The following is a 25,405-nucleotide window of genomic DNA, read 5'->3' on the forward strand; positions in this document are numbered from 1 at the left end:
ATAAAAATGCTGACAGTCCCTAGTTGAACTATCGCACAAGTTCTTTTTTTACAAGCCCATTTATTCGAGTAATTCTTTGCACACGTGAACAACGAATTTTACGTAGGACAAATAATAATTTTAATAATCGAATTGAGTTAAATGCCGCATATATTACGGAGACACGTATTTATAATCCTTCGTTGAGATCAAAGTTGGCTTTTCTCTTCAGCCTTTTACTTATCTGTCTACATGTTCCTCAGTTCGAAAGTCTTGTAACCCGCACAACTCAGCAACCCTTTGCCATACTTCATACCATGTGTTAGGTGAGCTGCGTATAGATATGAAAATGGCCTTTATAAATCTTCATCACTCCAACCCGCTGGCTGAGTTCCAACCCTTTTTTCAAACAATTTCAAAATTGTGGCGGTTTCTTGAACCGAGATAATTCAGGAACCATTCAGTGTATCCTGATGCAGTTTGTGTAATCACCGTCTCCTTGGCTTACATATAGCTTCAGGAGGTCTAGTCTTATCATTCAGTTTTATTTGACAGATTTAAGGGGCTTGCAAATGGTGACTTTATTTTGTATTAATCATAGTATTTAGATGACTGTTAATTACTGTTTGGCACACTCAGATTAGACTCTTATTTAGAAGCAACTCCAGGTAATAAAATTTTGATATATTATTTACCAGCAGGTATGGGAGCGAAGGATAGCATAAACCGTCAGTGTTATTTTGGCAGTTCCCAGTAATTACTGACATGTCCATTTCAAAATATAGCAGTCAAATATGTCCGATATAATGACATCTTGTATTAACCTGTTTTATAACATATTCAGAGACATTTTTTAAAATTCAGTTTAAAAAATCTAAATGTCTATAATAGTAATTGTCCTGATAAATCAAACCTTTGTAGCACTGATTTGCCCGTCTCAATCAACCTTAGCCTTCTAAACTTATCCGTCGTAACTTGTCTGTGTTTGAGAACTTTTGATCTGAACGAGTCTAAAGATCAAAAAGTATGGGAATAAGGTACAGCTATCATACATTTTGACCACCTCAAATAATATCGTTATATTTTTAGCAAGGTATGTCCAATGAACCAAGTTCAAAATTAATACTATTACATTAATTATCTTGAAGCAGATTTGTTTCATATAGGTTTATTGGCTGCGTGGAAAAGATTAGATGCCAGTATAAGCTTCATTATCAGGCAGTTTGCTACATTTAAATTCACCATAAATGAGAGACACTTCTTGGACGAGAACTTGCAAAAGCTCCTATTTTACCACCTAAACAGTGTGACAAAAGTGTCCATGAATCCATGAATATAAAGAATCAAAATTATGTGTTTATTAATTTTGAGTTAGACCAAAATAATTTTTATTTATTTTACAAACTGCATAAATTTGTGAACTTTAGCACAAATTAGATCCAAAATTAATCTCTGTTAGATGACAAAGCACACAGCACACAAGTTTATCTCAAATGGCTTGATCAGAGATATTCATAGAAGCATTGTTTTTATGAGGATACTTCAAAGACTTGCTAGAAAAGAGCTTGTGCCACACACTAATTCAATGCTAGATTGATAACTTTTTTTATAAATACAATATACCAATGTATGGCATTGTAGGATAGCATCTATTTCAGCCAATCAGTGATTAATTTACTGACACTTTCTGCTAATCATTCATACAATCGGAAATAGAATGACTTCTTTACCATGAAAAATATCATATTTTCATAGAATGTACATGTACTGGTACAATTTTATTTTGTCGCCATTTCAAACCTATGCATTTGTGTATTTGAATCTCGTTTACTGTCACTTTAATTTTCGTTTTTGCTTGACTCAGTAAATCATTTGACGATTCCTTTTGCAATACCAAGACAGTAGATTCCATAATGTTATTGTTAAACTTCTTTCACCTTTTCTACACTGATCTTTCATTGTCATTCAATTTACATGCATCAGAATGTTAAGCATGTCACTGTTTTCGAACTAGAGCACCTTCACGTTCGATATGTTTCTTCTTTTCAAATATAATTTAGGTATTGAAAGGGTCCCATTGACACTCCAAGGTAGTGTAAAGACCCAACTTTTGTGAATATTTTTTGTCATGAGATAACTTTCTTGTACATCGGCATTTAATTGTATCTAAATATGTACATATCTTTGAGAAAAAGAATTGTAACATAATTGCAATCCACATTATTTATTACTATTGCTAATCACTATACATTTTGAGAGGGAACATTAAGCTAATTCCGATTTCCACGTGTAACTTTTTATCGTACATTGTTTTAAGTATGGATATATTTAATACCTATTGAATGTCAACATTTACTTTGGGAATTTTATTTTGGCTGCCATACACTATAATTACGGGTGACCCGAGTGGCCTGAAGCGCTCACCGTTACGGAACACTGCCATCTCGCCTGTTTGCGTGGGTTCGAGTCTAGAGTTGGGCCAATGTGGGTATGTGAGAATGCTTGCCAGTAGCTTCTCGTGGGTCGGTGGTTCTTTCCGGGGTTTTCCCGTGTTCTTCCTCCACCGTTCATACAGGCCGCATTGTATAGCCTATCTTGTGCTGAAAAATATTGTTGAACCCAAAAACAACAACAACAACGTACTATAATTACTGATATACTGCATTCATTTTACCTGAAGTTAAAAAGGATTTTCGATAGTTTTATTTGAGATTAAGATTAATTTTAATCATACTGGGAAGTTCTTATGGCGGTGGTGGATATTCATAGCGAGCTAGGTTTTTTAAAATATTTATTTTTAATAATCATTATTGTTCGTAATAGGTACCTCGTTTGCACACACATGCCAAATACAATGTTTTTCCTCTTATTTAATGGGAAAATAAAGACTAATTTATGCAGAATGTATACGTATTTACTGAACACTACATCTGATCTCTCCCCGATCCAGATTCAAGTTCCATTTTAAAGCTGTTCTTCAATAGAAAAATCAAATGGTGGAATGAAGTAAAGATACTATTGATTTAGTAACTTCATTGATAAAATATAATAAAGAAAAATGCAAAACTGTAGTCTGTGAAAAAGGATTGGAATTCATAGAATTCTGGTACTACTGATTATGGATGTAAATGAAATAGTTAATTTCTCTATTGCATCTTTTTTGTAATGTTAATGCACTATGAAAATGGTCATCATGACACAGGAAACAATGCTAGCAAATTCCTCGACAGTTGTGAATATATAGACCATTCTGGAATAATGTAAGATATGATAATATGATCTTATGTTGGGTGGTCTTTCCCCGTGAGTAAATAATTAAATATATGAACATTCCTGTTTTGTCACAATGTCCGGTCGTACGAAATTGCTGGACCATTGAGAACCCCACTGAGCAATTAGTTAGCAAAGGTACTACTTGGGAGAAATTGTCAGGGTGAAATTTTCTTTAGATTGTCGACTACATCATGGTATGAGACGGTGATGCAACACACATGTGAAAGTTATAACATGATTTTTACTTTTGAATTGCATCACATTACACAGCAAAATTGATGTAGTTCACAAGCTAAAAAATTAATTTAAGCTTCTACTGCATCACAGTGTACAAACAATTCAGCTATACAAAGTGCTGCAAAAATAGTGATGTTATGAAAACATCTTTGTTCAGGACTTAAAATGCAAATATCTGTTGTGGCTACAGTCGAAGAAACGCGTTTCAGTTTATGTAAAATAGATTTAAATATAGAGGCCAAGAACATAACACATATAATTTGAATTACAAACGCTCAAAGTACATACCAATGTTTATTAAAATATTGGCTAACGACATGCTTTGGATAAAGAGACTAAGAATCATACTGTACAACCGAACAAAATACATTTCAGACTTAATACTTTCATGAAAGAATGAAAAGAAACAAGTTAAAAGGACAATCCGGTTAGTAGAGAGCTTGACTCCTTAAAACAACTAGGTAAATATTGATATGATGAAAATATACAGAGACAGTGAAACATTTTAGAGAATAACACCTAAATGTTTAAGGAATATTTCTACCTTCAGACACCTGGAAATATTCACGATTAGTATGTAACAAAATAAAGTACATTGTTGCTTTGTAGCATATTTCAAGAATTTTTAAAGGTTAGCATAACCAACTACAGTCTAGACACTTCTCGTCTTAACAGTGCTGCTGCATTATGACCTGATGCAAGATTAAACGTAGCATGAGTAGAACTTTGGAATTTTTAAGAAACCCGTATATCTCTGACGACTGTGAGTGGAAGATGTTGAAAGAGTAGTGTAATAACACATAGATGAATGAAAGCAATTCACGAATACTCCCAGATAAAGATGCGAAGGTAAAAGATAGTGGTGTGTACGAATAGTCCATGTCCATTATGTACCAAGATAATGACTTGTGACAATATCAGTGGCTCGGCCATGAACCATTGTGTTAGGAGAGAAACGTTTACCCATCTTCAGAGTACTTATTATCAAACGACAATGATTTATCAGACGTCAAGAAGTAGTTGAGAAGTAATTATGTACCAGACCTATTAGGTACATTGACAGCTAAAAAGTTGATATTGAAGACATTCAAGACTACGCAAAATGTTTCCATTTCAGGAGTGAAATATTTCTTTGCATGAACTAAAAGAAGGTGGACTTTGTTATTATACATTTGTTTTTTAAGGGAAACATGTCGACTTTGTGACTTTTTTAAAACTCTGTGCCAATGCAGTTAACACTGCGTGTACAAGATTTATTAACATATGTATAGGTTACTGCATTTGTATGGGAAAATATGAACGAGTTTTTAGTTTGGAATACTGCAGTAACCTTTTTATTATATGCTCATTTTCTTATTCTAACTAAGGCTAAATTATATAAACAAAATACACTACAAAAAAAAAAAAAAGTAACTGAATGTATGCCGTATTCCAAACTAAATACACAAGCACAAATTTATCATTACACAACAACATTGTTAATGCGCACATAACTCCGCCCAGATAAATGCGGACTTAGTCGCGCGCAAGACATACGTTTCGAAAGAAAATGGCGTTTTTGTCTACTTATAATTGAAATTTGCAGTCATATTGTGAATGAACTCGCATTGCAACAACTTTTCCAATTGATGTGGAATGATTAGATTTTGGTATTTTTGTTCATTCGACGAAATTTCGGGATTATGGACTGGATTTATGTGTGAAATTCCACATGAAATACATCGGATTGAAGAAGCGATGGAGAAGCTTGTTGACATCTGCAAATGTGTTTCTGTTTCAGTCGTTGAATGTTTGGAATCATAATGTGGGAAAAAATGAAGTCTTTGAGTTGCAATTATCAAAAAGACGCTATGGAATTTAATGCTTATTTCATTTTGAATGCAGTAAGGAGCATGCAGTTGCACTTATTTTCGAAATTACAGTACAATTTCGAAATATGTAATCAAGATTGAGAACCTATGACATGGTTCATGTAATTCGGATTTGCAGAACTAAGAAAGTACATTTTGAGGAAATTCAGGATGTAAAACTGTAAGTATATTTTTTGCCATTCTTATTATCAGTTAAAGAAGACAGTATATACCTTGTCACTGGTATGATATTTGTAAGGATCCTTTCATGCTTATGTTGTATAGCTAACGTAAATCCGAAACATTGTATCGAAAAAGTTAACGTGGAATGTGCCAAAGCAGCTGGTATGTGTCAGTCCACGAAACATCTGCTTTACTTCATTCAGAAACAAATTTAATCAACCAAAACGTAAAGCGCCTACTACGCAAGTGTACATGATTTGTTTACAAATTAGATGTGATAGCGTCTGCGTCCATTGTTTACAGTAGAAAGTAGTTCCTTTATGAGTGCAATATGAACTTGCGCGCGAGTTCATTATCGTAAAATATTGAACGATTCTGACAATGTAAAGGTAACGGAGTAAAATAAATGAGCATATAATGAAAATCATTTACTACATATAAAAAGAGGTTTCGAAAGTCGACATTAATTTAGGATTGCGTCTTTTGACACAGCTTTACGACAAAAAAACAATTTCCGTTTGTTGTCGAGTGTAACAGTGACAATGTATCTCGAATAGAGTCGGGTCATAAATTATTCAGCTAATGACAATTTTCTTGATTTGTTAAGAACTTATTTTCAAATAAGTAATATTTTAAACTTCCTTGCTGCTTCGAGTTTGCAAGTATTTTATTTTTGTAGCATCTCGTCATTGCTTATATAAATACGCCATACATTTTTATTCAGTTTGTGTTTACTGAACACGATGAAGCGCAATCTGCCGTAGTCGTTATACTTTTTAGGTGGCGATCCGGTTTCTGAATTTTGTTTCGCGACTTTAAGGTTCAGTTAAGTCGGATACTGCCAGATGACTTTTGGAGTTTGGAATTCTGATATGTCATCTGAAACTCTTGATAATTTAGCAGATCGTTGCCGATCAGCGTTGCGAGTCGACCAGACGTTCCCTGTAGTTTCCTCGTCTTCGTCCAGTGTTTCTGCAGCCTTCCTCCAACGGACTTGAACGCTCTCTTCTTTCGCCTTTCGTTGCACTTATAATCGCCCGAACGCATTTAGACTGTTGTTCAGCGTCTTCATTGTTGAGAAATAGACCTGCGAGTCCGAGCTCCCTAGCCAGGTTGCAGACATTTTAAGGCCTTCTGTTTTAAGTCATAGATTGTTTTGTCTGCGACCGTCTCAGGTGTACGAGTTGACATGGCAAGGGGTGATGTTGGATTTGTACTTCCGCCTCCTGCTGTCTCTGGGGTCGTCTCACCTTCTCTTGTTTGTTTGTTTGTTTGTTTTTTGTTTTTGTTTTTTGTAGGGGGGATGGGGTTGTATCATTTTATGTCGTCTTTTGATATGCTGTTCCGGGTTTCCGAGTATGGGTTTGCACCATCTTTGTTCTCAGTTGCGCTTCCTCGCTTGAGACTACTTGTGTTCACTCCGCGCCGTTCTCCATTGTCGAGAATGTGTTGAATGTGTTACTACCGTAATCTGTTCTTGGTTGGGCAAGTTTACAGATCTGCCAGCTCTTACGATTATGCCGTGAGTCTTACGAAAATGACACTAAAAATATCCTGATAATTGGTTCATCCCTGTTTTGTTTGATCCGGGTTTCATTTTAGAATTAGTGAAATTAGTCAGGGAACCAGACTAACTTTACAGCTGCACCCCAGACGCTTTAAACTGTACCTATTTGTTCATGCGAAGCGTTTGCATGATCAAACTGTTGGTTATAGAATTTTTATAAATTGCGCCCGTGTTTAAGACGAAATGAAATATAAGCTTCTAGAAAAGTGTTAACAATCAACACAGAAGAATAAAAAGGAGTATTCAGATTCTTGTGAATAAAAGCTGGAAAGGACACAGTTACATTTATTTGACATCACGTGCAAATTTGAGTATGTCTTGTGGCGGGAGATATGATTGCAGCGTCATGTGAAATGGAAAAAAATTTAGAGATAGCAACAAGCCATTAGCTGCATAGGGTTTGGAACTTGAGTTTGTGCAACTGTACTAGTGGTAAATAAAGTCTTCGCGTACATTACAAATTTTTCAGTTGAACATAATGTTTATCGTTGATGCGTCGAACTTTTAATTACGTTTTCCAGTTTTAAAATAGCAGTTATTGATATTTTGTTACACCTTACTGAAAACTAGTCAATCGTACGGAAAAAAATCCACTGCCTTATTGAGATAGACTCGTCAGGGTTGGCAGGTCTCAGTTTGGCTCAGACTGGATCCTATGTGAATCGCGCCTTTACTGGCACTGTTTCTGCTGCCCTTCTCACATCAAGACTAGGCTGCGTAGTTTTCTAGGATTATGGGATGGTATCATTTCTGATTCCATCGTTAGCAGTATTACTTTATTGTTTGATGTCCTTGCTGAGAATAAATGTTATAATATGATTCAATATTCTCCACAGAAATCTGAAGTTAGACATAAACTTGTCAAAGATATACAGATTTGTCTTGCTTGATTAACAACCATGGTTAAAATTCCACATAGCACTGTATACGGAATTCGGTAAACAAATTGAAACTTTCAGATAACCATAGTAAAAATAAGCAGAGATGTAAATTTCAGAAAAACCTACCAATGTCTAGGAGATTATTTATTAACGATGACGTAGTACTAGTTAGTTTGATAAATAAGAAAATCAAATAATCAACACCATTTTACAGCACCTTTTTCGTGATTGAATTAAGCAATTTGCTAGTGTAAATTTTAGTGCAGGTGGAAGAGCAGATACGGTGATACAATGAGGCTATTCATAGTTGACCTTGATCTATGTTGAGGGAGAAATCTTTTAGAATGATATAAAATAGTAGGGTTTTTTTTTGTCACTAGTGATTATACCATAGGATAACATATCTGGTTACAAATGAGGAGTAAGAAAGTTCTTGGAATTTTCAAAGATGAGTTGAATGTTGTACATGATAGACAGGTGTGTGTGTGTTAAGGTCAAGCTACATTCATTCACAGTTGACAAGGACAAACGGAAATGTGTATTAAGCAAACGTTAATCATCGAAAGGTACAACCACATTCTTATTTAAGAATTTACCAAAATAACGCCATCATCTAGCATAAAAGAAACTTAACATTGTGCATGGCATGAAGTGTCTTTTTAAGAAAAGTAAATTACTCTGCAAATATAGAACCCTGTTTTATTGAAAGTAAAATCGGGGCGCTTCTTGTCTGTGGTATTTTGCTTTAGCTTATCTACAGTTACATTGTACATATGTGAAGTTCTTTTCACCGAAGATGATTTCCATTTCTTTTCTGTTAAAACACTACTTGAAAACAGAATATTACTTAAGGTTTTGATTACGTGGTCCAATTTGTAAATGATCAACCGAACGTATTTAAACATTTCTTCCACTTAAAGCGTTTTGGCTGAGACTGATTTCATTTTTGCAAAGTATGGATTGTTACAATAATCATGAGCAAGATATTTATTTCTCGATAAATATCAACTAGTAACCTTTTCCATTTATCTGATTTTTCATCATGACTGTCACAATTGCATTATCATCACTGAGTAACCGCATTTTTATGTCTTTTTGAACAGAAATGTTGGACTGATAATGACAATTTAAAAGAACGAACTTTTAAGTTCTGACTCTCTAAAATTCAGTTCAAGCACCCATTCCACAATTAGCCACACTGCAAATTATATTGCTTGGTTTAGGTTAGCAAAGTCATTTCGGTTCTTTTAAATTCATCGTCTTCGGGCCAATAATTTCTTTGAAATTCATCGTCTTCGGGCCAGTAATTTTGCTTGAATCTTCACTAGAGCATCTGAAACAAAATAAAGATAAGTGTTTTTGATCTACAGACAGATACCGTGTTGCAAATCATCCATGTATACTGGCCGCCATGTATAGTCTATTTGTGCTGAAAAATGGCGTTAAACACTACAACAACAACTCTCTCTCTCTCTCTCTCTCTCTCTCTCTCTCTCTCTCTCTCGTCATCAACCGTTTCGGTTGAAGACTACACTCTCTTCGAGTTTGCAGTACAGGTATGGAGCTATTTTCCTTCAGATATAATACGAAACTTAAAATTCTTCAGATGTTTTTTTTACCTCACAGGATCAAACGCTTTTCCTACTCTTTTTGCGTCAGATATTGTCTTGTCGTGATTAAACAAAACTTGGCTATGGTCAGCTATCAGATAAACAAACAGCCTATTAGAGTACATTTATGTATTTTCTAGCGGCTATTGGTATTCCTACTGGAACCGTGATTAGACCTATTAAAAAAAAAGTTATTACACCCCGCTGTGCGTTTAAATTAATAGCTTTGTCAGAGTACACAAGTTCATACATTTTTTCTGACAGTATTATATAAATATATATATATATATATATATATATATATATATATATATATATATATATATATATATATATATATATATATATATATATATATATATATATAATTATTTTGATTTTCATTCTTTAGTCCAAGCATATTACAATAAAGATACTTAAATGCCGTTCATTATTATTATTATTATTATTATTATTATTATTATATATCCAGTGAATATGGTATGCTTGATAATCTATTTGGGCATTTTTATAAACTAGCCAACACGACGACCCACTAAATTAGTTAAATTATCATCATTTCGCAACTTTTTATGGATCTTTCAAAAGAAGCTACCACATATACTGAGGCGGCATGTGGAGTTTTTAATTTAACATTGTTCAGAGCAGTAGTTTTCGAATTATTATAAAATTTCCTAAATATTTAATCTGTACTGTAATGTTAGCCGAGTACAGTTTTAGCCGCATCATATACATGATCTATAGCGTTTCTATACTGCATTATTTTTTCACGATCTCTCTATCATGTTTGATCGTGATTATCTTCCTGGTATCATGTTGGTAATTCCCGTACGTTTGTGTTAAACATGTGAAATATTTATATCATTTCTCTGAGAACTTTTGAATTCAATACAGCTAGCTTTGTGCCATTATTTATGATGCGGAGATATTGTATAATAGTTTGCTTTTGCTAGATGGCTTCATGTTCTGACTGGTCCAGTAATTTTTAAATAATACCCTCGAGTCTATGTTATACTAGTAGAATCTGCATTTTATATTTCTACACGTATTTATTTAATTCCTACCCAGACGAGAAAAGATTGCACTATTCTGAAGTTTATTCTGTTCTCTGTGATCAACTTCTTTAGAGAATGCTTGTAAACATGTTTACGTTCCAGAACTTGCCAATCTCAGGGGATGGTTTGGTTTATTTTATGGCAAATTTAGTGACGAGGTAATTGAACTAAAGTGCCATGAATAAGAACACAACGCTGTAGTCTACCTGGCTTATCCAGTGTTCGATCCCGCATCCTTTTGTTCGTGCGATGGGCACATTAACCACCGAATAGAAACGCATGGGGCCTATTCTACATCCCCATACCTCACGTTATAGTATATGTTTACTTAAATCGAATTGACAAAGCGTGACTTTTATCAATCCTGTTATTGTCATAGGAACTCTACACCAAGAAAATTAAACTTCAAATTGTATTTCGGTCACACAAACCCTAAACAATAAATCGGAAAATAAATGAACTAAAAAGACTCGTCTGTATAACCTTTTACGTTTTAAATATCAGAATGTCACATTGTAGGAGACCGTATGTCACACTTTGAAAAATGCAACGTAAATTTATCAGATACCTACTACCCGGTAGGGGCCCCGAGTGGCCTAGTGTTTTAAAGCTCACCGTTTCGGATCATTGCCATCTCACCTGTCAGCGTGGGTTCGAGTCTCTGGTTCTGCCAATATGGGTGTGTGAGAATGTTTGCCAGTAGCTTCTCGTGGGTCGGTGGTTCATTCTGGGGTTTTCCCGGGTTCTTCCATTTATACTGGCCGCCATATAAAGCCTATCTTGTGCTGAAAAATGTCATTAAACCCAAGAATAACAACTACCCGATATATTTAGTGCACAACATCCGGTTTTCTCGTTAATAATAATAATCATAACAGCCAAGCGAACTGGATGATTTATAAAGAATTCAGATGTATAATTGTACCTACTTATTAGGTGCTCGCTAATAATTATTTAGATCAACACTCAGATTCATCTGCGATCAACGTTTTGAGTTTATTCTTGAGAGAAAACGTCTTATCAATGGGTTCAAGAATACCCCCTCCCACCTCTTAATATTAGAGACAGCTGATGTTTGATAAGCTGGAACGAAGAGACGTGTAGGAAACCACTGTTTGTCCTTTCCTTTGCTTCAATTTCTATTTCACAACCTTCTTTGGGTTCTTGCTCTTTTGTATGTTCCGCTGTAGTTATCTGTTGTCATAAATCAGTTAGAAATGCTTATACTTCTTACCGCCTTCTTTCACAAATACAGCTGTTCTCGTTGTCATATATTTGGGATCATTCGCAAAAATCATTCGCCAATTCGCGCTTAATGATTTATCAAGTATTTGGAATCATTCGCGTTTCAGTGGATGGCAAGCATTTGGAATCATTCGCCAATTCGTACTTAAATGATATAGAAGATTTTGGAATCATTCGCGGGCTCGTACTTCATGCCTGTCAAGTATTTGGAATCATTCGCGTTTTAGTGGTAGTATTTTGGAATCATTCGCCGAGTCGTGCTTAAATGCTTGTCAGGTATTTGGAATCATTCGCTACAAAGAGCATCTTTCTCTAGTAAGATGAACAGTTTTACACATGAAAACCAACTCTATTACATTCAGTGACGTGAAACGTCTATTGCTATGATAAAACGGGGATAACAACATTGTATGCTTCTGTATGTCCTCGCTAGTGAGCTTTTTCGATTATAACCTTTACTCCACTTGGAGATACTGCTTGAAATATGCCATTTAATCTGCCCTTTTCAGAGTCTGTTTTAATAATAATAATAATAATAATAATAATAATAACAATAATAATAATAATAATAATAAGTATTGCATTAATCTAAACGACACCTTGGCGGTTAAGAAAAACATAATACAGTGACATTAGGATAGACCTGTTGTGACTTCATCATTCTTTTCTAAGCATGGAGAAGATAAAATAATGTTCAGCGAAGTTTTGTATTTTCAGGCTTTCAGAAGTTCGTTGCTTTTATTTTGATTTATTTTCTTTTATATATTTTTTTCTTCAAATTTTTAATCAGATTGTATATACATTTGTCAGCATGATTTATCGTTGTCAACAAACATTATTTTGCAGTTGTGACAGCATATCAGCGTCCGAATGTCGGGTTTATAATGCATTCTTTTCATTTGCGAGAAGTAAGGGTTTATGAAGGGAATAGTTTTCATACTAAGTTTATACAGGTCGGATGTATTTCCTTTTATTATAATAATCCAGTTACACCTTTTTCTGAATTGTAATGTTCTAACTGTTTTCTGCTTTTCATAGGTATTAGTGTCAAGGAAAATATTCTTCTTTGATGTTTGAAAATATTTTATTAGAACAAACGAATACGTTTACTAATAAACTATTATCAAGTATTCGTGATGTGGCAATGTCGCCATGTTTTAATTCAGAACTTCGAAATATTACAAACTATAAAACTTAGATGGCAGGCAATTCTCATTGAAGAAGACCGTTTTGTTGTTTCAGTCATAGCATGCATTCCGTCATTTTCATTATTTTGACCATGCTTTCATATTTCTCAATAGCTGCCGAATCGGCCTGGCAAATTGGGCAATACTGCCCCTCAAACGAATCCTGTAACCAGTACATCACAGCCAGTCCAAATTGTATCCACTTCTCCGACACAAACAACTATTTCTACACAGGTCATGACATCAATAGTCCCATCAGTGCACCCTATCACATCACAGACCAGCAACAACATGTTTCCCAAAGAGGTGGAGCCTACCAGCAACAAGACGGAAGCACACCTGCAGCAAATAAACGGAAGCTGCGTGATGTGTGGTAACTTTTCCCTGTATCTCTGCTCCTGTTGTAAAAAGATGTGGTATTGCAGTCCACAGTGCCAGGTGAGTAAACTCAAGCTTGATTTAGTTACTTACAATTGAGTCGAGTTTTGTTTGGAATGTGAGAGGGGGATTGGTACATGTACCATTGCGTGTATTTTTAATAAACGGTCATAAAATCAAAATATTTATTCTCATAACTGTTAATTCAGTTAATAAGTGTGTGTCTCGTTCAGATGTGTTCATAATGTTATAGTGGAAATATTTTCGACTGTAAGTGTGAAGTTAATTGCTTGACTAGGAAACGTTTGTGGCGACAATAAGTTGCATAACTTTTGAAACAGTTATGTGCATGATAATTTATTCCAAGATAATTTATTTTGCCTGAACAATTCCTTCAACTTGAATTTATATTTCCTGTATGCGATATAACCCTTTTTGGGCACGTTCTTCATATCATTTTGTCAACTTTTGATGGATAAATACTCCTTAGTTTTCGTTCGTACAAGGTATTAGCAATATTTTGTAATTCTTTTACGTATAATTATTGTTTGCAGTTGAAGCACTGGACAACTCATTCACAGGAATGCAGAGAAAGCACAACAACATAAAATTTCCTTGGAAGATGAAATTTTTGTCAGGGAATGACATTTCGAGTCTCTTTCATATTTGATTGGAAAGTTTTATATGTCCATATTTTACGTGCCATATCCAACAGGTATTTTTCTGTACATTTTGCTTAATAAAACATATTCATATGTACATTACAGGCGATATTTTATTTAAATATGTGTTTATTCCTCTTATTTCCCATCAAAATTGCGTCGTTGGCAGACGTATAATAAATTTTTATATAATTGTAAATAAATTTAACTAATGCAATTTTAGTGGGGGTGCATGTTTGCTAGCTTTTATATTAAAATGACTTTTATGTGCTTGAATGTTATTACGTGTCTTATTGAGCGTCAGTTTGAATAGATGGCATTCGTATGCAGAGCATTCATTTGTATATTTATCTATGACTGTGAATATACTGCCAGTTTGCTTTTACCTACCATGCATTCCCAGTGTCATTTTTATATGTACATGTATATACATAGCATTTTGTCATCATTTACCCATGTTTTACTTACGTCGCTTATCCATTAAGAATTTCAGAGTAACAACTTGACTGCAAATATCAGATGCATGTTGGGGTTATTTTCTGATCTCGCGCAAGGCCTGCATTTATTGACCAACACCAGATATAAGATAAATGACATTTCAAGTAGGTGCCATGGAAAAGCTGAATACTTAACGGCTTTTGGCATGAGGCACAAGCTCTCCATATATAATTAGCTTTATAGGAAATACCTGTCCCATCAGCCCTAATGGATATATATATATATATATATATATATATATATATATATATATATATATATATATATATATATATATATATATATTCCTTTATGGACATCGTACATGTCAAACCATTATAATAGGAAGAGAGTTGGAGTTGAGGTGTGCGCTTGTTGTGAGTAGTTTGCGACTTACAGACTCTTGGATCATCTCGGTGTTGTTCATTGGTAAACATTACGATGTTCAGATGTGCTACTTAGTTACGTTTTTTCTTCCCCTTCTAGGCAGTTACGTCATTTGGGGGGATGGGGCGGGGGGAGGGATTTGCCTCCCTCCTGAATTTTCATGTCATGTAAAATTGATGTTGGCTATATACGACAATTAACAAGCCCGTCAGGTTTTGCCCTCCCCCCCCACTCGAGTTTTGCCCCCCACCCAAAAAAAAAATAAAATTAAATGACGTCCCTGCTTCTAAGGACAGTGCAGCCCAGCCAGATGATTTTCTCAGAACTGGACTTAACATGGATTCATATATATCAAGTTCACTAATCAATTACGGATCTTTTATTTCAGAAATAAAAAAGAAACTCATTGTAAATATAGCCTCCCATATTGCCATTGTACTCATGTATATGTTTCATTTCTGACTCATTTATTTGAGAGTTTCTATTAAATATTTTAAAGGTATTTTATACTATTTGTACGCTTATAATTGTCCTTAATATACTGTATAACCGTGTGTGTGTGTGTGTGTGTGTGTGTGTGTGCATATATATATATATATATATATATATATATATATATATATATATATATATATGGGGGGAGAGAGAGAATGAGATGTTATGTGAATAATGTACAAAAACGTATACGAAGTTTTTAATTTTAAAAGTTTGTAATGTCACATTGTGTTCCTTGAGTAGCAGTTGCTAAGATGGTAGAGCGTAGGACTCGTAATCAAAGGGTCATCGGTACGTTACCCGCCCAAGCCAGCCCGGATCGACTGCCTCGATGGATTCTTGCTAAAGGCACTTAGCTTCCCTTTCCTCAGCATGATAAAGAGTGTAATGTGTTGAAAGTGGTGTTCAAACCATACAAAGCAACAGATGTTGACAACAAAGGGCATTATCAGTTTTGATTTTTGTATTTTGTATATATTTTTTGTTTCACTTTCGAAATCCAGTGACATCATTTTGAGTGGAAAGAAATACATTCTGTTTTTATGATCAACTGGTGACTGTGCTGTAGCTTTCTTCTGCAGAGCAGATTAATTTATACTATTTACCTTCACTTGAATTCCAATTATTAACATGTATACAATTAGGTAGAATGTACCATTTATACATCATAAATTTTACTTGGAAAAATCCTAAATCTTCACCCCACAGGTTCATTGTAAACTAACCTATATTTATTTAGCAATAACAATTGCACATGCATTCTGTTCAGTTCACTGAGATTCAATATATATGTGCATTTTTGTACCAACTGTTTGTATGAATTTACTTCGCAAAATCTTCTTAGCAGTTTTGTATATGTTTATTTTAGTCGGGTATCGTGTTTTGTGTTTCCTTAGTATCATGAACTCATTGAAGCTTATTTTGTTTTTGTTTTTTATGTGAGCAGCTAAAAGCTGATTATTGTCAGTGTTCTTGGCATTTGTTTTTATAGAAATTAAGAACGGCCAATCACATGCTTGTAAAATATTCTAATGAACCATGACAATATAGTGTAAAAGCACCTAGTTTATTTCGAAACTGTTTTTGTATTTAAAAATTTTTTTGCACATTTGTTTTAATGCCTACTCTCATCACCTGTACACACCTTGCTGCCTCTTTGTTGATTTGTTTGCTTTTATCGTATTATTTGTACGCGACCATTCGAATACTTTCTTGGATGGCAGAAAAACAAACTGTCGTTTACTGAAATATTAAGTTATTTGTCTCCAGACCAATACATTTTGTAAACAGTAACTTATAGAGACAGTATTTAAGCTTGTATGTCAAATATCGATAATTTATAACAATACAAAATGAAGTCAGTTAATTGAGGATTATTTGTAGTACAATGTGTGTTCAACTCATCAGTGTTTTTGCCCACCAACACACTTGTTTACAAGTATGAGAATCCTCAGTGACCTGTAACTTCACCATACAACATTCTTTTTAGAATTAATGATAAATTGACAGTTTCTGTTGTTTGATTTCTAATTAGAATATAAAAGACATAGTTTTACTGTTGGACGTATTGTATCGTGCCGGACGCAGTATCATCCGGAGATATCTTTGACAATCAAAATATTCCTGGATTCAATTCTTTCATATTGAACAGTGTAGATTGAATCAGATTTATTGTCTAATGTTCTTTTTATTGATATGGCTACAAGTGGTTTTGTGTTTTACATTGAAATGAAATGGTATTGTACACATCTTTAATAATGTAACATTAAACCATATTTTAGTGTTTGTTATTTGAAGATATTTTATAACTATACACGTCTTTTATAATGTGGCATTAAACTATATTTCAGTGTTATTTGAAGATATTTTATAACTAATGAACAGCTTTGTGTCCCAAATTTAAGGTTTGGGAGATGTCATGTTATTAGGTTCTTGTGTCTGTTTTCGTTTTTATTCACAGAAACGACGTTCTTTTAAAAACAAAATGTTTTAATTTATTTGTGTAAATAAATTTTGGGAAATGTACTTTCCAGTGGCGAGGCCTTCCTTCATTGAAAGTATTTTTGATAACTATCGTCAAAATTCAGCAGATGGAGGTGGAAATAATATTAGTTCCGATTTATATGAAAGCACGTATGCTTAAAATATTCTCAGTGTTCATTCCATTATTAATTTAAATGGTTGGTTTTGGTGTTTGACGGCACGGCAACACTTTGAAGACTATATTGTGCTCAGGCAAGTTGAATAAAGTGTCTTGCCCAAGGGCACACCACAAGAGCCGTTCGGGGCTAATCCAGTGGTGAAAATCTAATCCGCTTCCATCTGGTAAGGAGTTCGACGCCTTAGGCACAAGGTTTCTCTTTTTATGAACATTGTTTAAGAGTAGATTTTGCAACTTTGGTCTTTCATTTGGAGTCGTGATTTTTTATCCAGCGAGGAACAGTTTACATTTCCTACACTTTGAAGTTTGTAATATCTAAAGACCCTCAGTTCTAGTTTAAAGTTAAAAATATTCATTTCAAATCTGACAAACTTTAAAATGAAGAGATTATGTGCATTGATTAAGTAGTCGCTCTTCTCGTTGTTTCGCTAAATTAATAGCCACATACATGTTCGTTCGAAAGAATTTTATGGAAGGGGATCTGGGCAAAACCAAAATCAGCGGGATATAATATTATAATGCACATTAGACTTAAATTATCGGTTGTTGGTGAGATGGCTGTACTCCATGCCGACACCCATTACCACATATATAACCGACTGTTTGATGTTGGAAATAAGAAATTTACAACCATAGTTTTGAACGGCATCATATTGATGTCAAATAAAGAAAGAAGGTGTTGATCTCAAGTAAACCGTCACGGCTTGCAAAACAAGACACTCTATTTTAGGAAATCCGATAAAGTCGCGCCATTACAGTTTGAAAATAACGGCTTAATTAATCAGTAATTTTGATTCGCTTATTTTCGCGGGCTTATTACCTTTGATGTATGCATGTTTTCGAGTTTTATATAACAAATTATCGATTGATGATAGGAAATTGTTCTATTTCAGCATGTAATTGACTTTGTATGGAGGAAAAATAAACTGATCCTTTGAAATTAAGGAATTGATAATGGATGGCAAGTTTCATCAGTTGCTGCAATAACGCCTTACGCGATTTTGTAACTAGATTGGTGTGTCAGCAGATCTGGGTCTATAAAGTTGATTTAGTGTAATCAGTAGGACAGACGACATAGACCCTCAGTTTATGCCACGCTAGATCAGGGTCTGTTTGGTTTGCAGCTATAATCGACTTATAAGCAAGTATATTTGGTACTTCTAGAGGAAAACGTATTAGGAATTAGACGGCTTGTTTCTTCAAGTAGACTATTTTTGATATTGGCTTTTTTTCAGATTGTTATAAATGTTGTATGATTAAAGCTCCAAGGAATCCCGTTTTGAAGCTGTCGATCAGACCTGCTTAAGACTTGTCTAGTGGTAATAACAGAGAATTCATGCGAATACAAAAAGAGAGTATTAATGTGAATACAAATGGAATTAGTCTTGTGAGCGTGTTTACATCTTGGATGTTGCAGCATCACATGAACAATAAAATATTTAGAGGAGTAAAGATTGACAACGAAGGGGATCCGTCTTGAACGATTAACGAAAACTTGTTTCCCGCTGGGAGTGAGGGTAATGAGCCCAATCTACCTGCCTTAATACACCATAAAAAAAATCGAGAAAATAAGTTGGGGGGGGGGGGCGGTTGCATGAAATTACGCATAAAAAGTTTCCATAAAAAAGCAAGAAATACCCCTTTTATAGACCAGAAAAAATACAGAAAAGACGAATGGCGGAATGAGGCGTTTTAAGCATATTTTATTCATTATCACTTAAAACATCATTGCCAGTTTATGTTGATATTAAGAATCCTCAAAATGAAGCACCGAGTTGTTATCCTTAAGTTTTATGCGTTTTCACTTTACTTTTTTGAGTTGTGCACCTTTCTAGATGCTGTATCTCAGCATGGCGTATGCACAGTAGAAGTCGGAGTTTTCGTTATTTAATTCGTAGATTATCGGATTCGTATTCGAAAGGTCGCAGGTTCGATGCATGCTCAGAGCAGCCACATTACCTGTCGGTGTGTCCTTGGGGAAAAAGGACTTGATTCCCATTTTCTTGGAATGACGCAGCCAAAGAAGTGTTAAAGGTGTCGCTAAAACAAGCACAAATTTCTTCGATTCATTTACATAGACAATTAGTTACCAAACCATGTACGCATTATAGCTTGTTAATACATGTTTGCTGGTGGCTTTATGCTTTGACTATAATATATGTTGTAGTGTGACACTTAATATAAAGACATATAAATCGTGCAGTGTGCAAATACATTAAGTTTTTGTGTGTAAATTAAGAAGTGCTATATTCTTGTAAGCCACCCAGTACTGAAACTGTGTTCATCCGCGATTCAAAAGATGGGAGACTAGATATATCCTGGGAGGAAACGTCTAGTAAAGGAAATCACGCACCTTTTGATACGGTAATTGTGGTAAGTATGGCTAGTTTCAAACAGGGGTCCATTAGCATCAGACCTTAACAAAAATAAAGTAGGCACGGAGTTGTGAAATATGACACGTTCTTGTTAAATGAGAGGAGGGGGAATGCTGGATATATAAATATGAGACAAGTATAGCCTGCATTCTTATCGGCCTTCATTTTGTTGAAATTATCAATAGCGATCAATCAGCGAAAAAAATATCTTTTTATTTTTATGTTATTTTGTTTTCATTCCCTTGTGACAGAGACCATTTCCTTTTACAAGCATATATTTTCTAAAGTCGATAGGTACGCTCGCTTATGATCTCGGGTATGGCAGGAACTTGTCACATATTATGCTTGTTCTGTGGTACTTCCTTCAGGAAACAGTTAAGTGGGCTAGTTCTAGTTACTCGGTTGCAGAGCTGCATGTCCAGAATCTGAAAGAAGACGGTGCTTGTCTTATTGCCACGAACTGAATATTTTAGTGATTTTACAGTGTCGTTACTTTATTGATGTGCTTGTGTGTGATGTGGGTTCAGTGTTTTGACTCGCCATTCCAAAATATGAATCACCGATGATTATAATGAGTATTCAGTCCTCCAGATTTTACTTTGTATATTTCCAAGAAAAGTCTATTAAATAAAATGTAAAATGTTTGTCTCTTTTAGTAATTTCTTTAGTTCACTCAACAGCAGACTTGATTAAACGCATATTATACATAACAAATGCGAAAATAATAATAAAAATGGCAGTTCATGTTAACACCTGGTTGAATTAAACTTTACACTGTGTGATTACCGTCTAAGGTTCATTTGGTTTATCATGTCCTTTTCACCATGTAAAGAGTAAGGTTCAGAGTTTTTGTTTTAAACATAATTTATGACATATATTAGAAAAGCAAAATGGTTAGGCAAAAGTTTTTTCCAACTTAGGATGATCTTTCCCACAACCAATACGAAATAGAGTACTTCGCGATTCAGAAGGAACATAACAAAGCTGAAAATGAATGTAAGAAATGAAGTGAACTCGGACTAAAACTAATAATAATAGTAACTGTTAAGACATTAAACTACGACAACGATATTAAAGAATATGCGTTTCGTTTAGCTCTCCTACAATCTTCAATATGTTCAAAAATGGTTATTACGTCCAAGAAACGGGTTCATCTATTTACAAACTTGTGTAATTAAGAGTTTGAATATGTTTATTAAACGCGATAAATCGAGCAATCTTGCATAATTTACATTCAACGTTATAATAATGAACTGTTTCATTCGATTAAGGGCAACTGTACAATGGCATGACAAAATATTCAACATAAATATTGACAGTTAAATAACAGTACAAAATATATCGTATAAATTTTATGTTATATAGTATGTATCGTACATTTTATGCCACATGGTATAGCATGTATCATATACATTTTATGACACATAGTATAGCCATATCATATAATTTTATGTCACAGTATATCATGTACATTTTATGTCACATAGTATAACATGTATCATAAATTTATGTCAAATGGTATAGCATGTATTATATACATATTTTGTCACATATTGAGTAGTAGGATGGCACATGCTTGTTTTTGTTTAATTGCTTTCGGAAGACAACTATAATTGGGGTTTTCTCTGTTGTGATGTAATTGTTCTATAATTTTATAGTCCGAGGTAAAATAGTCTTATATGTCAGTTGTAAATGACGAATATTTTAGAAAAAAATGTTACAAGTTCGGGGACGTGTCTACGCTGATTTAAATGTCGCCAGCCATATTCTGCTGTGCATTTTTAAAGGTAAGCAGCCATATTCTCTTCTGCGTTCCTTTACCGGTAGCAAGCTAATTCTCTCCTACACTTATTTAAAGGTAGCCAACCATATTCTCTCAGCGCTCTTTTAAAAATAGCCAGTAACATTATTCTACGTACTTTTAAAGGTAGCCAGCCACATTCGATTCTACGCACTTTTATAGGTAGCCAGCCACATTCGATTCTACGTACTTTTATAGGTAACCAGCCACATTCGATTCTACGCACTTTTATAGGTAGCCAGCCACATTCTCTTACTCTCGTTTAAAGGTAGCCACCCACATTTTCCTAGATTCTTTTAAAGGTAACTAGTCTCATTCTCTTATGCGCTCTTTTAAGTAGCCAGCAACATTCTCCTACGATCATTTAAAAGTATCCAGCCACATTATCTTCTAAACTCTTTCAAAGGTAGCCAGCCACATTATCTCCTATGCTCTTTTATAAGTATCCAACGACATTCTCTCCTTCGCTCTTTTAAAGGTAACCAGCCATATTCTCTTCTTCGCTCTTTTCAAGGTAGCCAGCCTCATTCTCTTCTGTGCTCTTTTCAAGGTAGCCAGGCACATTCTCGTCTACTCTCTTTTTAATATTGCCAGCCACATTATTTTCAAGGTTTCCAGCCTCGTTTTCTTCTGAGTTACTTGAAAGGTAGCCATCAACTTTCTTAACATCGCTCTTTTAAAGGTGTCCAACAACATTTTCTTCTGTGCTGTTTTATAGGTTCCCATCAGTATTCTCTTGCTCTCTTTTAAAGGTTGCCAGCCACATTTTACTACGCTCTTTTAAATGTAGCTAGCCACATTCTCTCCTACGCTCTTGTATAGGCTGCCAGCCACATCCTCCTACGTTATTTTCAAGGTAGCCAGCCTCGTTCTCTTCTGACTTCTTTGAAAGGTAGCCAGCAACTTTCTTTCCTTATCTCTTTTAAAGGTAGCCAGCAACATTGTCTTCTGCGCTCTTTTATATCTAGCCAGCAACATTCTCCTTCACTCATAAATGTATCCTATAATCCAGCCACATTATCTTCCAAGCTCTGACAAAAGTAGCCAGCCACATTCTCACCTGCACTATTTTAAAGGTAGCCAGCCATTCTTTTCTGATTTCTTTGAATGGGAGCCAGCTACCTTCTCCCCTGCACTCTTTTAAAGGTAGACAGCGACTTTCTGTCCTACGCTCTTTTAAAGGTAGACAGCTACCTTCTCTCCTGCACTCTTTTAAAGGTAGACAGCGACTTTCTCTCCTACGCTCTTTTAAAGGTAGCCAGCCACGTTCTATATATGCAAACTTGGGGCTTGCACTCCTCATAAGTTCTGTTATGATTCTTGCTTCTTAATTTTGTATATGTTCAGGTTGGTTAGAATCGCTACACCTATCACATACTCCATCCTTATACTTTGGATGGGTAAATATATATATATATATATATATATATATATATATATATATATATATATATATATATATATATATATATATATATGTGTGTGTGTGTGTGTGTGTGTGTGTGTGTGTATCTTAGTGAACTGTATTATTTTTGTTTCATTGGATCGCTGTCGTTTTTCCGACCATCGTTGATGGTTTTCGAATAGATTCTCAATTGCTGATGCACTAACATACATTACCCGTCAGTTTGAGCTGTCTTTGGTACAAAATCAATAGATATATTATCTGAAGTAATTTGGAATGCGACGTTTGAGTAGATGAGTCACTGTTGAAAAATATCTTGTTTTTGATGGATTTAAAGAGAGAGACCATTGTTAGGTCCATTTATGTAGTCTCTCTGAGTCCTGATTTCATTTAGTGTTCAATAATATTAATATCTATCGAAACGTAAAATAAAGAATAATCGTCAGCAAGTATTCTTGTTATACTAGATACATGTTCTGCAATATTTTGAATTAAAAAAGACAAAATGTAGGGAACCAAGAACGGTTCCTTGGGGGACACCTGCTCTAAACTATTTCGTGCATTATGCATTGGAATTAAAAAGAAGCCTTAAATTATAGTACTTTTTTGGAGGGAAAAAAATCAAGTTTTGCGTGTTTCTTTTCGTTCCATATTCGCTATGTTTGTGTGATAGTCCTTTTGTGTCAACACGATAAATGATTTTAGATAAATAACAAAAAGAACAACATGCATATATAGTTACGCGTTTATAGCACGTTTGGGGTTTGGTAATGAATATAAAACAGTTTTCCATATGGTGGAGAGAATTTGCTCTTATTAATATGTGCACGAAAGAGACGTATAGTGGCTTTGCTTATAGAATTCGATTGGCCCTGATTAGTCTGACTGATAAGATTTGGCCCTGCCGTTTTGGCAAGAGATAATGACATGATGACATGCTAACTTTCTGGTTATCTAATTTGTATACGGTCAAAAGCTTTTTCATTGCGATCAACAATCGGAGGTAGGGAAACATCCGTATCATCAACGATATAGACCGATGCAAAATTATCATTTAAGTCGTTTGTTTTTTCGATATCCTCAAAAATCAATTTGTATGGACCATTTTCTTTCTTAACAAGTAAACGAGAAACCAAGTTTAGATGTATTCCTTTAATCAAAATGGAACAAACTTCCAGTGATGTTTCGAATTTGAAGATGTAAACTTTAAAGTTTCGGTCGTAGAAATGTTGGCTTTGTTGTCTTTTTAAGGTTATTACTTCATTAACGTGCAACACGTCTGCCTCTTACTGAATATTTTGCGTACTTAATACGACTCCCTGGCCCTGCGATCGTGTGAACAATGTAATGTTTTTGTGAGGTATTACGGTTAAAGCCAAGTCAAAAAATTGTGATGTGAAAGACTCGTTAGCACCAACAATGCTTTGTTTGCTGTTAAGAAATCATCCCAAGGAAATTTGGTCTCATCTCTAAAGGAATAAAAAAAAGTCCGCACAAAGGTATTGGCAAGTTTTCTGACTATGACTTTGTTTAATCTGCAAAACCGCTTAGAGAAAGGCAAAGGATGACACATGGTCTGAAATCGATGATTTAAATGGAATAACAATGTTTTGCCTAATAATTGTCGAATTTGAAATTAGCGTTGGGTCTTATACAGATCTTGTTTCTATAGTTCTAATCAGTTGTTGAACGGTATTTGCTCAATCGTTTACCAATACTGAATCTTTTAATTTAAAGCATCGTACATCCAGCAGATCTTCTTGTATATCACGATACTAATAACGATATTTCAATACCATTTAAATCTTCAATATTTATAATGGGGGTCGGTAAATAAACGAAGATCATGACACCGCCACGTTTATTTATTTTTGACTATTGAGCAGATTACCCGGTAGTCGAAGGTCGTTAAGATGAATACACGTTATTAATGTGTTTCGTTAAAGCACAAAATATCAAACTTATGTAGCAGTTGTTCATTTACTTGGAATTTACTTCATATGCTTCTAATGTTGAGACGAAAATCTCTTTGTTATTATTATTAGTGTTGTTGTTGTCAGAAAAAAATTACTTTCAGATAAGAGTGATCGGTCTTCCGTGTTTTACAAGGGACTAGGTTTTGTTTTCATACCAACATAAGGAATATCTGAATTCAATTTGTTAACAAAAGCGTATTTGTTGATGACAATAATAAGAT

General features: G+C 34.6%; 1 protein-coding gene across 9 annotated transcripts in view; it reads left to right on the forward strand.

Annotated features, from left to right (window-relative positions):
- Positions 1 to 20,646, forward strand: part of LOC149776786 (uncharacterized) — a 183,011-nt gene extending 162,365 nt beyond the window's left edge. For all 9 annotated transcript variants that reach the window (XR_016416126.1, XM_089941469.1, XM_089941466.1 and 6 more), the window contains 2 exons: positions 13,182 to 13,505; positions 14,000 to 20,646. Coding sequence is in view for 8 of the 9 variants with exons in the window: in XM_089941469.1 (XP_089797595.1) it covers positions 13,182 to 13,505; positions 14,000 to 14,053 (378 nt within the window). In the remaining variant the exon portion in view is untranslated. The remainder of the gene's footprint in view (positions 1 to 13,181; positions 13,506 to 13,999) is intronic.
- Positions 20,647 to 25,405: the final 4,759 nt, after the last annotated feature.

Source organism: Sinohyriopsis cumingii, chromosome 18, assembly GCF_028554795.1.
Source record: "Sinohyriopsis cumingii isolate HCF-2022 chromosome 18, ASM2855479v2, whole genome shotgun sequence".
NCBI classification, from domain to species: Eukaryota; Metazoa; Mollusca; class Bivalvia; order Unionida; family Unionidae; genus Sinohyriopsis; species Sinohyriopsis cumingii.